At 44.3% G+C, this 13,676-nt stretch overlaps 1 protein-coding gene across 3 annotated transcripts in view; it reads right to left on the reverse strand.

The window, feature by feature from the left end:
• Window positions 1–12,159, reverse strand: part of emid1 (EMI domain containing 1) — a 52,957-nt gene extending 40,798 nt beyond the window's left edge. Inside the window, exons 1-3 of one of the 3 annotated variants that reach the window (XM_019274612.2) lie at window positions 11,376–12,159; window positions 4,856–4,969; window positions 3,569–3,672 (exon numbers count right to left, since the gene is read on the reverse strand). In XM_019274612.2, the coding sequence (XP_019130157.1) occupies window positions 3,569–3,672; window positions 4,856–4,969; window positions 11,376–11,551 (394 nt within the window). In that variant the 5' untranslated portion in view covers window positions 11,552–12,159. The remainder of the gene's footprint in view (window positions 1–3,568; window positions 3,673–4,855; window positions 4,970–11,375) is intronic. The other 2 variants (XM_019274606.2, XM_019274619.2) reach the window with 2 other exon arrangements.
• Window positions 12,160–13,676: the final 1,517 nt, after the last annotated feature.

Below are 13,676 nucleotides of genomic sequence, written 5' to 3' on the forward strand. Positions count from 1 at the left end.
GAGCAAGAGAGAGTAACAGTGCAATAACAATAACACCTGCTATTGCAAATAGAGAGGACTCGAGGAATGTGGGTGAAAGAAAAGAGGAGGGCTGAATGAAAAGGTGAGCATGTTTTGCCAGACTTTGGTGGCGCTGCTCTGTGTGGTCTAAGAGGAGTGGGAGTGGAGGTCACCTGCTCTTGTTCAGCTCCCTCCCCTCTGACCTCGGGCTGGGGGTCGCTCCACTCACAGCTCCTAAAGCCTGCTGCCATTAAAGCAGCTAATCACGTCGAACAGCTGCATCGCTCACTGTACAAATCCTCAACACCTCGTTCTCCCACCCACACATTCACTCTGGCAGTCAGACAGACACATATACAGGCGTCCACGCACTTCCACTCTTCCTTCGCTAATGGCAAGCTGCAGCCGACTGATGTTTAAAGCGCCGGGTTTAGTGTGGAGGCCTGTGATAAGCCGCGCTGAGCTGTGAAAACACAGATTACATTTCTGCAGCTTATTACAGACAGCGCGCCTCTGCCTCCAAGCCATACCGTAATTGCGACCCAAAAACCGCAGCCTCCGCTTGGCTGCGAGATACGGCTTGATGGGGACCCCCACGGCAGAGCTTTGACAGCCGTGCTAATTCAAGTCTATGTTCCCTCATATATTTTGCTACACAGCGGCCCCCCTCCTGCGATAATCTGCAGCCATGTTTCTTTTAAAGTGCTGTCCTCCATAAATCAAATCAGGTCCAATATATCAACTGCAGTCTCTTAGTGTCATCTTCGCACTATTAAGACTCCATCAAAATAGGCAGATAGGCGCCGAAACTGATTTCCACGACTGCTCATTGCTGTACTGTATGTTGATGCTGATGCAACCTGTCTTTGAGAGCCAACTCTAATCTAATCATGTTGATTTTGCGTGTTACATTTGATATTCTTGTATCATAAAATTACCTCTAAATGAAGTATAATTTTGATATTTGTGTTTGATGTAGGATACGTTGGGATATCCCTAAAAACAAGCATTTACTTACTTGGAATACCAAAAGCCAACCAGGCATACATTAAATCCCCATTTCTGGCAGGCTATGAAAGTGCCTCCATCTGCAAATACTTAGCTCTTCTCTTTTTTTTCATCAGGCTCAATCAGAGATAAAGAGCATTGTGTTCCAGGTCCAGAAGTAAGACAATATCTCCCAAACCTCATAGAAAACAATTAGGACACAGTAATTACACCACCGGCCTGGAATTCCAGCCAAGTTTTAAGGTCGGAGCGAGGAAATAAGAAAAAGAGAGCAAATGTGAAAGGTGCCCGTCTGATGCAGTGTCATCTTACTCCGCTTGGACTCTGATGGAGTGAGTTTGTTTATCAGCCTGGGTGTGATGTAATGTTTTCTCATTTTAAATGTGATAGGGCCAAAAATTCACACAAGCATGTGTATGTTTAAATGACAGCATTGGCGTATAATCTTCTCATTATGTTCTCTCATTTATCTCTGCCCTCTGAGACACGTTATCTTTACATTAAACCGAACCAGTTGATTTATGTATGTGACCATTTGGCTGGAAGGCAGAGCGGTGAGAACGGAGAGACACAGGAGAAAACAATTCTCTCATCTCTATTCGAAATATAACCATACCAATGGGTGTGCTCTCAGCTTGCAACACACTTCCTTTCCACTTTTGCACTGTGAAGTAGTCCCAGAGTCCTGCTGGTCTGGACTTTGTTGAGATCTGCTGTAATGCAGACCGACCTTGGGAGTCAGACTAGGCCAGGAGCTTTTTGGGGTGAGAGGACAGTGGAGTCAAAAGCAAGTCAGCGTGAGAAAATGAATGGATTATACACATTTTCCACAGTCTGTGAAATGCAGACAAGCAGAATAAAGGGGATGATGCGGGCAAAGGACATGTAAGCAAAGGATATATACATATCCGGTCTGTTCATGAGATATATGAGATCAAAAGCAATATATTTAATTATTGTCTGACCTGGACAGAAAAGTAAAATTGGATGATAGTTGTTTGTTCTTTTATATAACAGAGGTGCTTCATTTGAAATCAACTCAAGGTCAAACAAGTGCTCACAGAAATCTGGAAACACACACACACACACACACACACACAGGTATTAAGAGCCTGGATTTAAAACTTGCACCCACTGAACTACGAGTACAGCTTTAACTTTCACTTGGCAACACTATGGCAACAGACTTAAGCACAATCCGGCCTCCAGCTTTGCCCGTGTGGCAAGCTTTTATTTCTCCTTAAAGCGTCGAATGAGGCAGACAGCCACAGGGTATCAGGTTCTGCACTGGCATAAGGTTCTGCTCACGTGGCAGGGGCAGAACAAAGCGCCGGTGGCCCTGGATTGGATCCATGGTGCCGGAGAGTAAAGGCCCCGTGAATGGGACCTGTCACTTCTACTCAGCGCCGCCTGTGATCTGAGCCACCCGGAACGACGCTCAGATAAGTGGCTAATCCCAGCATCCCTGCTGGCTCAACAGCCCCCTACTGCCATGACAACCGGAGGGGAATCTCCTCCAGCAACAACTTAATTGGATAATTTCCTCCCAGTTTAACTGTGTGTTCCTCTGCTTTTGTTAAGTAAAGTCTAAGCTGTCTGGATGTGAGTTTGACTGTGCGGGGAAGGTCTAAAACAAGCATGAAATTCAGGCAGTTTTGATGTGTGCCATGTGTAAGTGAGCAGGAAAAGTGCAGAAAGGTCTCCAGTTGAAGCCACACTGTAGCAGACCACAGGCCACATGGAGGTCTGGAAGTTGCTCTTTAGTCCACCTGGGAGTGGGAGTGTAAAAGACTAAAAACAGCCTCTGCTTTTCACCACCACAAATAAAAAGGAACCACTTTAACCACTGTAAACAATTATTTTTCCTTTGTGTCAGAAAGCCTTACGATTTATGTTACGCCCAGTCAGGCCCTGGGTCGCGGCATAAACAGACGCTCCACCCTTCTCCCCAGACTGCGGAGACACGGGGGCCAGTGCCAGGGGAAGTCATTATACACTGAGAGTGAGTGTGTGTGTGTGTGTGTGTGTGTATGTGTGTGTGGTGGGCAGCTACTGTAGTCGTGAAATGAAAACAGCAGCTAGCATGGCACTTTAAGAGGATGAAGACTTGGTTCCAGCTGGAACATAAAGCACAAAACCACACGAAAGAAACACCCCTTAAGTAGTACAATGCCTCTTGGAATGAGCACATTAAAACTGATTAATAAAGTGAAGGTATCTGAGTCACACTGAGGAGGCTGACGGATCTTATTTCTCAACTTCATTTAGAAGACAGAAGCAGCCTTATGTAAGCCTAATGGAAATCACTCCTGTTTTTAAAGTATTACTCGTACACGTGTATTGGAAGGCACACACGGCGGCCACAAATCAAAAGAGAGGGATGCAGATGGTGCTAAATGAGTGAGCTCCAAGAGATAAAGTACGATCAAATGAAAGAAACAGAGTGGCAGGTAAAAGAAGGTTGTAAAACATTTCCAGTTCCAACATTTTGATGCTGGCCCCAACTGCCTTATAACTAATGTGCGTTTCTGTGTGTAAGTCCTTGTCTGTCTCAACTCACCTTCTTCACAGGCGGCGCCGCTGAATCCTGGACAGCACTTCCACTCCAGAGAGGTCACAGTGCGGTACACCACCTTATAGGAAGGTCTGACCACAGTCCTGTAGCTGGGGAAAGACGCACAAACCCTTAAACCATCACAAATTCACAGATAACAGCAGCTGTGTCTGTGTGCACTGTGAAGTGAAGCTAAATAAAAGGTATATTGTAGATATTGTTGAGGACTTTTATTTTGAACTGGTGTAATCTGATTTCTACGTGCATCTGCTGAACTAATTTTTTTTCCTTCACTTCCCAGAATGTATTTTTCTCTTCCCCCCAAAGAACAGGTGTAAACCCGAATGTAATTTTTCAGGTGTTCCTTACTTAGAAGACAACGTGTGGTCCAGCTGCATTGCTGCTTTTGATCTATTGGGAACGATTTTAGGAGGAGAAATTGGGAGATTTTACATTTTACTGCATTCACTGACAGAATGAGAAAACCTGCCGTTATTCCAACATGGCAGTGTTCAAGCATGGGTACCCCCACTGCTGGTACTCACATCAACTGCTTTCCCTGTGTCCCTAATGTTTGAAATGGTTTATTAAGACTATCTACCTCCTTTTAAATGAGTTGAATTATTTATATTAGTGTCTATTTTGGATTTTATTCATATAGAACTACGAGCAGTGGTCGCTTTGACATGAGAGAGATATTGTAGCTGTCAGAAAAAGACACATTTACCTATAAGTATGATCCAAATCAGTGTTTCTCAAACTTTTCACATCATGTACCACCCCAGAAAATATTTGGCTTTTCAAGTACCATCATTATTAAAGGTTCACACATGAGGCAGATTTTTTTACTAATGAGAAGATTATTTAATGTTGATTGTTGTTAAACCCTGAACAGAACCGTCCAAGAACCGGAGCTAATTTCATGGAAAAGTTGTTCTCCTGATCCGCACTTCTCTTTCTAATAGTTCCTGTGCAGTGCACTAGATGTGTGAATGTGACTATTTATCCAGCAGATATTAAAACTAAATATTACAAGAAATGCAAAACCTATTTTATAAATGACATTCCTGCAAATTTAAAGATAATTTTGATAATTCATATGTTGCAGCATTTTGAGTAGCACCACTTCAGGAAGGGCGCCTGCCACCAGTGATACACGTACCATAGTTCGTGAGCCAGCAATCTAAATTATATGACTTGACAGGAAGTATACTATATACTATTTTAAAGTGGGGGTTTCTCTTTAAAGGGTCCAGAAATAGAAGTAGTGCTGAGGTCCCTTTTCCTTCTCACCTGCCACCTGTGCATCCCTGTGGCCAGCGGCATGTCTGGTAAACCCGCTGGAGGATTGTCCCATTCTGCACCTGGCATGTCACCGTCTTAGTGACCGTATGAGGACACCAGTTCCTGCAGGGAGAAACAGAGCGTGAGTGGAAGTGCAGAATAAAAGTTTTTTATTTTTAAAGACATAAATCACATTTTTAAAGTAAATAATTCAAGGAGGAGCAATGTGTCGTGTTTTCACACCTTCAAACAAGTGCACTCACACTGTAGTGCGCTCATAAAAGGAAATTATCCACGCAGTCACATTCAATAGATGCTGCTTTTAGATTCTTCCCTCCCTTCCCCCAGCCTTTTGTTGTGAAACCTCTTTATGGTGTTTACACGGTTTTAATCAGCCACGAGATTCGCAGGAGTGCATTGTGGGCTTTATTTACACAGGGGTCTCTCCTCTATCAATACACATCCGTTTGCATTCGGCTCTCAGAGGAGGTAAAGTCCCTCAGGAGGGAATAAAGAGGAAAACGAGGTCCTGTACGGAGATTTAGAGTTTTTCAACACAGGTTAATGCTGGGTCATGAGTCCACTCCTTCACCAGAGCGGCTTCGTACGACATTATCAGGACTCACTGTGAGATTATGTAAAAGGTCAGAGGTTAAGATCTGATAGTGAAGATATGATCACGAGTCAAGCGCGTTCGCTTACATCCACCTCTAAGTCAGGCCCCCAGAAGCAAAATTAAATATTTTCACTCTGTAAAAAGGGTCCACTTACAGCACTCGATGCCACCATCAGGCTAAAAGCACCAAATTGTGTGAAGGGTGATTCATTTGAGAGCTAATCTTCACTGAGCGCTCAGTGATCCCTCTAACAGGAGTTGATATCTGTTCCTGATAGCGCTGGGGCAATGAGAAAAGTTGAGCTCGAGAGGCGAGTTTCATCTCATCCCTCTGCTCCCAATCATGAAAAACACTGACGGCTGGTTACCCGGCATTAATGTATGGAAACACGCTGAGGCTGTTTGAGCTACCATATGTTACTATTATTTTATTAACAATGAAGTGTACAAATACCCTGATTGCCTTCATATGGCTATAGTTGGAGGAGAAACAAGGAAAACGATTACTATAGCCTGTGTTTACACAATCAATGGATGTATAGAAAGGGGGCTCTATGTGGAAACCACAAAGGAGACTGTGTGGCTCGTAGCACAAAACTACACTTTGTGTGTTCTGCTGCCAATGTGTTTGCAAGAGTGGAAGGAGGGGGTTGTTCTCACCAAAGTCTGTTTGTCAATATGTGAGACCATATGTTTGTGTGTGTGAGAGACGGTTTACACTAAAGGAAACTGCCAAGGGCGGAGGATGCGAAGCAGCCCTGAACCAGCTCCCATTAACAATCCCCACATGTTGTGGTGGCCGCACACACACAGACCTGGGCCAGCCTGCCTGAGAGAGATGTCTGTGTACTCCTGCAGCATTAAAGACATACTTCTTTTTTTTTATATGACTATTACTGATCATTTTTTCCATTCACATAATAGTCATTGACATTTTGTATTCTCTCCTGCGACTGGATTAAGTTACAAATGTAAACGCCTTGAGTCTGAGATTATTTAAAGGTACTGTGCAGAAGTAAGACAGTTTGAATTGATCCTAAACCTCTCAAGTAAAGTGAGGTGGGAATTCATCTCCCACACATGTTATTTGAATACACGTCCACCCTTCATGTATCTTAGTATCCGTCAGCTGTGAGGCTACAAAAATGAACATGGATCTATAGGATTACCCCATGATTGCTTTGCCTTGTCCAGAGAAAAAATTGCTCTAATCATGGATGGAAAATTTCAGACATTGAGAGAGAGAGAGAGCTGTGGTCAGGTAGAGCCGGGAGCGAGGGGAGGGGTACTAACCCTAAAACTCCTCCCTGCCACTTATCCTCCAGACCCAACAGATAAACATCTGAGTTTCCCAGGCTGAGAGGAGGTTTCACCTGGGAACAGCTAAGATTGTCACCGGGGGGTACGAGGGGAGAAGTGGGGGGTTGGTTTTATGGTCTCCCCTGCTCTCTTTGCATTGCAATTACCAAAGAGGAAATGCCAACCGATGCTGCTTCACTGAATAAAATAACAAGAGCAGTTGGTATAACAGAGTTTACAATTTCCCAAATGGCTTGAAACCAATACCTGCATCCTCCATAACGTGCTAAAAATGATTAACACAATACGTACAAGGCAGCAGGAACAGTGGAGGGGATGGAGATGTGATGATACACTCCTTTGATGCTGATGACAGGATGTTAAGGATTAAAAATCTTTCTTACTTACAGGCCCAAAACTTTCCTCATTTCTGTGGTTGAGAACAAGTATACAATGGTCCATTTTGTCTGGCTTTGTTCATAAAAAGGGACACAGGTGCTTGGTGCACTCAGTCTTTCACTTTAAAATGCTTCATAGTCAACACCTTCCCTCTTACTGGAGGCGCTCTTGTGTTATGAAGTGTGAAACCCACCAGCACCATGCTGTTTCACTGGCAAAAGCACCAAGCAGGCCCTCTGTGAGTATCAGGTCTCTGAGCACACATGGCACACTCTGAAAGCAGGGCCCAAGCTAAATAAATCATCAGCCATCTCTCACACAGCCAATAGTAAAGAAAGAAATGTAAGATTTTTTAAGGGACAGAAGAATCACAGCTTTGGTCCATCTGTTCCTAAACGCTACAGATGCCAAGACAGTAAAACATTGAAGGGAAACAAAAGCGTACGGAACTCTAAATGGATGCAAATGCTGATGGAGAGCTCTTGAACTTGTCAAAACAGCTTAAACGCTGTATTCTATTTACTGCGGTGTGCCCTGATTTCGCCTCGTCTTTTCACAATCACTTTTTGACAGCAGACTGCGTGGGGAGGTCGAAGCTGGGAGCTGAGCAGTGTGAATTGATAAGAGGGTCGATGAGGGCAAAACGCCGGTGAGACTTTGGTGAGAAACGTCTCAGTAACTCCCTCTCCATCCGCCCATCCATTCACGTACAGTGGGAGGAGGAAGGCCGAACACTCAAAAGATATGTTTGAAATGCAGCATGGATACAAATCTAAAGGAATTTCTCTAGATTTCTGTCTGTGGGAAAAATACTCGGGGAGAACAAAGGACAAAAGGCAGATGTGGCAAATGGCCAGACGAGAGGAGAGCAGACAAAGGTCATTTTATCATAAGGGTCACACAAGGGAGCTTCCAATGGGAACAGGGAAGTGGAAGGAAAGACAATTATGAAACAGTGTGGGTCCCGCGGGATACAGAGGAGGCATAAGATAAATGTGGTGCAGCGACACATGACAAAGAGAGAAATAGAGAGTACAGTGAGAGTGACATTAATGAAGAGAGAGGGATACGACATTCCTGCTCATAATCTGCAGCTTCTGGGAAAAACAGAAAGAGCCACAGTGGTAGAGGATAGTGTAAAATAAACTAACAAGAGCTATGTGCAGTTTGAATTTTAAGAGTGGCTGAATGATAAATTAACAGAGATATCATAGCTTCAAAGCTGCCGCGTGTTTTCCTTGTGACAGTGGATAGTGAAGATCATCAAAGCACCCCAGCGAGGCCTCAAAAGGTCAGAGCTAAGTGACTCTTCATAGCAGCCTCAGAGAAACAAGGAAAACTCTCATTTGTCTTTGTCTGTTTTGAGTTTTCAGGCCAGGACACCTGTGAGCTCTGAGTGTGTCTCTGTGTGTAACGGGGTGCATGAATCTTCAAGTGTTGGAGGCTGGAAGTAAAAAAGGGAGTTCCACTCAACTGAGGAATTCACTTATATCACAGCTATGGCTCCAGACAGCCTGGTTACAAGTCAGGAATGATCTATCGCGTACACTGTGTAACTGGGACAACAATTTGCTTCACTATTGATTCATCTCATCTGTCAGTTCTTTTCTTGATAAATCATTTACTTTACTTTTTACAGAGAACTACGGAGAGAAGCAAATATTCACAAGGTTTTTTTTTTATTTTTTATTATCAACTCATCTGTTGGTAATTTCTTTGATTAATCGTTCAAAAATAGTGAAAAGTATCTTCTACAGTTTCCAAAGAGTCCAAGATTACAGATTATTAAAGTGTCCTGTTCATTCTTTTAGCAAAGATAAGGTTTGGATGAGGTCACAGACAAAGGATATCTTACATTAGGGAGGGAAATCTTGTTTTTATCTGATGTTCTGAGCTGAAGTTTCATACTTGAAGTTAAAATTTGGGTCTCCATGATGTCTTCTTTTGTCCAACCATCAGTCAAAAACTAAGCATATTTAGTTAACACAGTTAACTCACATTAGAAAGTGACTCAAACAATAATAAATTATCATTATCAGATTACTTTTGGGTTGATAATGTTTTTAGACTCACATATGGTCTCAATCCCTGAGTATCATCATAAATGGAGCAGTGCAATTGGGGACTGTTTCATAATATCCAAGAAACATTTTCTTGAGCATAAACATGTTCTTTCAATAGTCAAATCTGAAGCCATTCCACTTTGAGCCATGCACGCCTTCGCCTACTGAATCATCTTGATTCCTGTGCTTTAAGAAAATGTGGATATGGTTAAGAAGGGTGAGGAACACGGGTGGCCACAGCGTTGATACAACCTGTCAGACCATGACCATGAAGTTTACCAGGCGAGGCTGACATCAAGAATCCATCTGCCAGCCTTCAAGCTATATGCTTGAAGTGGTTCGGACCCATCAGAGTCTTATGAGGAACCGCAGACGTGGTTTAGGTGTAACAGCGTTCCGTTTGAAAACAACAATATCAACTCCTAAAGAGGTCAGCAAGGATGCTGCTCAGTTTGTTTTCACTCCTCTAGGTTGAAGTTACCGTGTGATAGGTCACAATTTGTTCAAGGTGTACCTCGCCTCTCGCCCAATGTCAGCTGGGATAAGCTCCAGCTTCCTGCGACCCTGATGAGGATAAGAGGTTACAAAAGATGGATGGAGGTCATGGTCACACATGCACGAATGCAGGTGAGAGACGATTGCCTGCTGCTTTTGGTTGAGGCTGTGACTTGGGTGGTCAAAGTTCACCAAAGTTGAACCCCATGAGAGTTTTCAAGATCCACTTCTGCACATTAGGTTAAAAAGAAGTGTGCAAGACAAGAAATAACAGAAGTTATCTTGTGACACTTTCCATACAGAGCATGTCTAGACCGTACTCTTTATAATATTATTTAGAGACCCAACAATTTCCAACAAGAAGCAGCTACCTCTGTAATCATTCAGTGTGCTGGGCTCATATAGTCGTTACGAACGACAGGGATGAGCGAACCCTTTGTCAGCTCTTCTACAGAGCGGCTGCACCAGTCAAGAAGTTACTCAAGAGTTGATAATCCTCTTTGATTTGGGTAATCACTGTGTGAAGACAGAGCTGGTACGGGAAGACATTCTTAGCAGAGGTTATTCCTGTGACTTTTTTCCTTTCCCAGTCTGCTAAAAATGAATACTGACCTCTTTTTAAGCTCTTGAACACCCAATGACAAGTTTATCTCATTGAATGTCAGGCTGTAATAACCTTGAGAGAGCCTCTCTGAAATCCAGCTGCCACTGTTTGGCTTTGTTGACACATTATAAAGTGCTGCTTTCACATATCAGGCCAGACAGCAGGTGGGCCAAGACTTTCAGCTCCTCTCGTGTCACCTCAAACCCTGTGACCTCTCGACCGACGTCTGACTCACGCAAACAGCAGCTTCTTCTCCCGTCTATCCTGCCGTTCCTCCACTGCCACTTACAAACAGCAGCAGAGCTCGACTGTAAACTCATCTCCCTCTCTTCCTAGAACAAGCCCAAATGCGGTGAAGTCCCAGCTGCTTGTGTTTAGTAAACATGTCCACAAACCTCTGCACATGAGTGACAGGGGGAGCTGAGCAGAGAAGCGAGGCAGTGGAGCGAGGATGGGAGCACTGAGAGCCACCTGGACACACCCTGGAGACAAGGCCTCATGAAGAAGGGGTAGAAGGGGTTTCAACCTCTGGCTATGGTCAGCCCACACACACGCAACCTGACAGCATAAATATTTGTAAGATGGAAACGTCCTCTCATCATTAAGCCTCGAGCTAAACCCTGGCTCTGTCCAGAGTGTGTTTAGTCTAGTGACTCTCCTTCAGAAAACTCCCTCTTCAACAACTCAATCACAGCATGACAGCAGCTCAAATCATCTCTCCTTCATTACATGTATTCAGGAAAAAACCTGAGGATTAGATCATGCTTTAGAGACAGCTGAGATGGGAGAAGATGATGTCCACTCCACCACAGAGACAGTGGTGCTCTCAGGGAGCGAGACTGTGGGTGAGCTGGGACAACAATGAGGATGGGCATGTCAGAGCAGCAGAGGAAAAAGGAAACCAACTGTCAAGGAAGACAATAGGACCTGGTAGATGGATGGAGATGGGAGTAGCTCCACAGAGTCATGCATTAACTGAGTGTTGTGAGGTTCAAATGTTATTATGTGCACACAGAGAATTAAGGATTCATGTTAAATGGATGTTTTCCTCACCTTTTCTGATACACTGAGGTGTGAGAGGCTGCTGTCTGCGTCCCGGCTGAGTAGGTTTTGTAAAGTCCGGTCTTCCAGGTCCCGTCAACAAACGTCGTCAGGCACAGTATCAGCACAGTCCAAAGCAAACTTTTCCTGCAAAGCGCGGACACGCTCTCCCGTTGGCGCGGTCCCATTTCCGTGGCATTAAAAAAAAAAGTACAGCCAGAAAAGTTTAAATGAGCCCAACTTCCCCCCGGTTATAAAACAGACCGGTTAGTGAATCCAGCTCGAAGAGGGATGGTGGTGGTGGTGGTGGTTGGTGGGAGCTGGGGGGGCTGGCGAAAAGTGTCAAACAGCACCGGGTCTGCTGGAGAAGACGCGCATCCTAGTCACTAAAGAGTCCAAAAACTGAGTCTGACACTCGGTTATTTGACTTAAAACCCTGAGTGAACTAAAGAAAGAAAAACGCAGCCCCATAAACTCCCACTTCTCGTTTGTCTCTACCTGTGACAGAGAGCCGACATGTGGAAATAAACCTTGAGTTGTGCTGTGTGTGTGTGTGTGTGTGTGAGTGTGTGTGTGTGCGTCTATCTGCTCTGCCTACCTCCTCTCGTCTGTCTGTGCGCGCACAGCGAGCTGAGCCTTGACTGCAGCGGGCATGAAACCACTTTTATAGTCTCCTCGGGTCTTTTAAAAGCGCAGCCTGCTGGGTCTTTTTTACCCTGCCCCGTTTCAACCTCTCACAGAAGACAATGTGCGCTCAAGGCGGCGGCACATTACGCACAGATTTGATCTGAATGGAAGCTGCTGCTGCTGCCGATTCTCTCTGGAGCTGTGCTGCTGATGAGTAATTGTTTCTTTGTTTGTATGAAACAAATTATGACTAAGTCCTTGCACTCCTCCTGGATTTGAAAAGTTCCATTTAAAAGTCCATAAAGTATGGCTCATCACTGCATTATGCATATATGCTTCCACATTTACAGTAGACTATGCATCTAAGATGTGTTTATGCTTTAGCAGCTTCTGTCTGGAGCCTCTGTCAAAGCCATCAGTGCCCAGGCGGACAGCGGTGGGAGAATAGTTGAGGTTACTGTAACCTCCTCTGGCTGTATTGCGGGACATGTAGGTTTACAGTGAAAGCAGCCAGCAAACCACAGGGCTGCGGTCCTGCTCCAAACTAAACACCTGGCGCTGCAACCAAATCTGGAGCCCAAGATGTATATCTGTGGTTGGGGTGACTACACCTCTCAGGCCCCTATAAGCAGTGAGTGAGTCTCAGCAGCTACTAAAGAGGCTGCACAGAGTATTCATGCAACTGGCTGGTACATTAAAGTTTAAGTGAAGTTCTCAACCAGTGAGGGGTGGTGTTAACACTTTGACACTCACTGGGCATTCAAACTGGCACTAATCGCCCCCTTTACTACAAGGAGAAAGTGGCAAGCAGTGCATGCTCTTGAATAGTACTAAGTACAGCCCACCTGCTCTCAATCACAACAAATGGAAACTGTTTAGGAGGAGGAGGGGGAGAGCTTGAATATGATGTGTCAGAGGTTTTTTTTTTTGTTTCAGGGGCACCCTTGGCATTTTATGAGGCCATTCAGTGCAAGCAGTGGTGCCAAGCAGGAACTGGAGCAGTTTAGGGTTAACGTAAATCCCTCCAGCCACAAGCAGCTGAAAATAATTTGACCTCTGAGGAAGGAGACGGGGGTCGGCTCCATTCAGAGGATTTTTTTTCTTATTATTTCTTAAGCAGTTACTCTCCTGCTTCCATAACTTCCTTCCTTCCTCTTTACTGTGCAAACAGAAAAAGCTGCATTTCCTATTGTCCGCTCACTCATATGAAGTGTAGGTTCATTAAACAACACACCATTCTTTCCCTCTTTTCAGCAAGAAAAATTTCTCCCCTGCTGTGTTTGCTCGTAAACATGTCCAGATCTTCACTCTTTATGATAGTCGTACCAGTTAAAGCTGAGAAAGGGGCTCTCTGACCTTTACTCTGCCATTCACACTTTTACACTACAAATCATGAGAAGCATGCCAGTGATCTCACATAAGGACTTTTAAGTGAATATAACACATGTTCATGTTGCTGATGGTTTGCCTTCTGATGATTTTCATCTATAATTAGTCCCATTTTAGTCTAGTCAGTACATCCCTGATTACAGCTGCACTCACAACTCAGGCTACATGATGTATGTTGCATGTGTTGTGGCTCAAAAACTGTTGCAGCTTTTATTTCTGTGACCTCACTGCCACACCAGCTGCCAGATCCTCCAGGGCTGTCTGATTTTTTAGAGTAAACTTTACCTGTGCTTTGGC

This window comes from Larimichthys crocea, chromosome III, assembly GCF_000972845.2.
Source record: "Larimichthys crocea isolate SSNF chromosome III, L_crocea_2.0, whole genome shotgun sequence".
Classification (NCBI taxonomy): Eukaryota; Metazoa; Chordata; class Actinopteri; family Sciaenidae; genus Larimichthys; species Larimichthys crocea.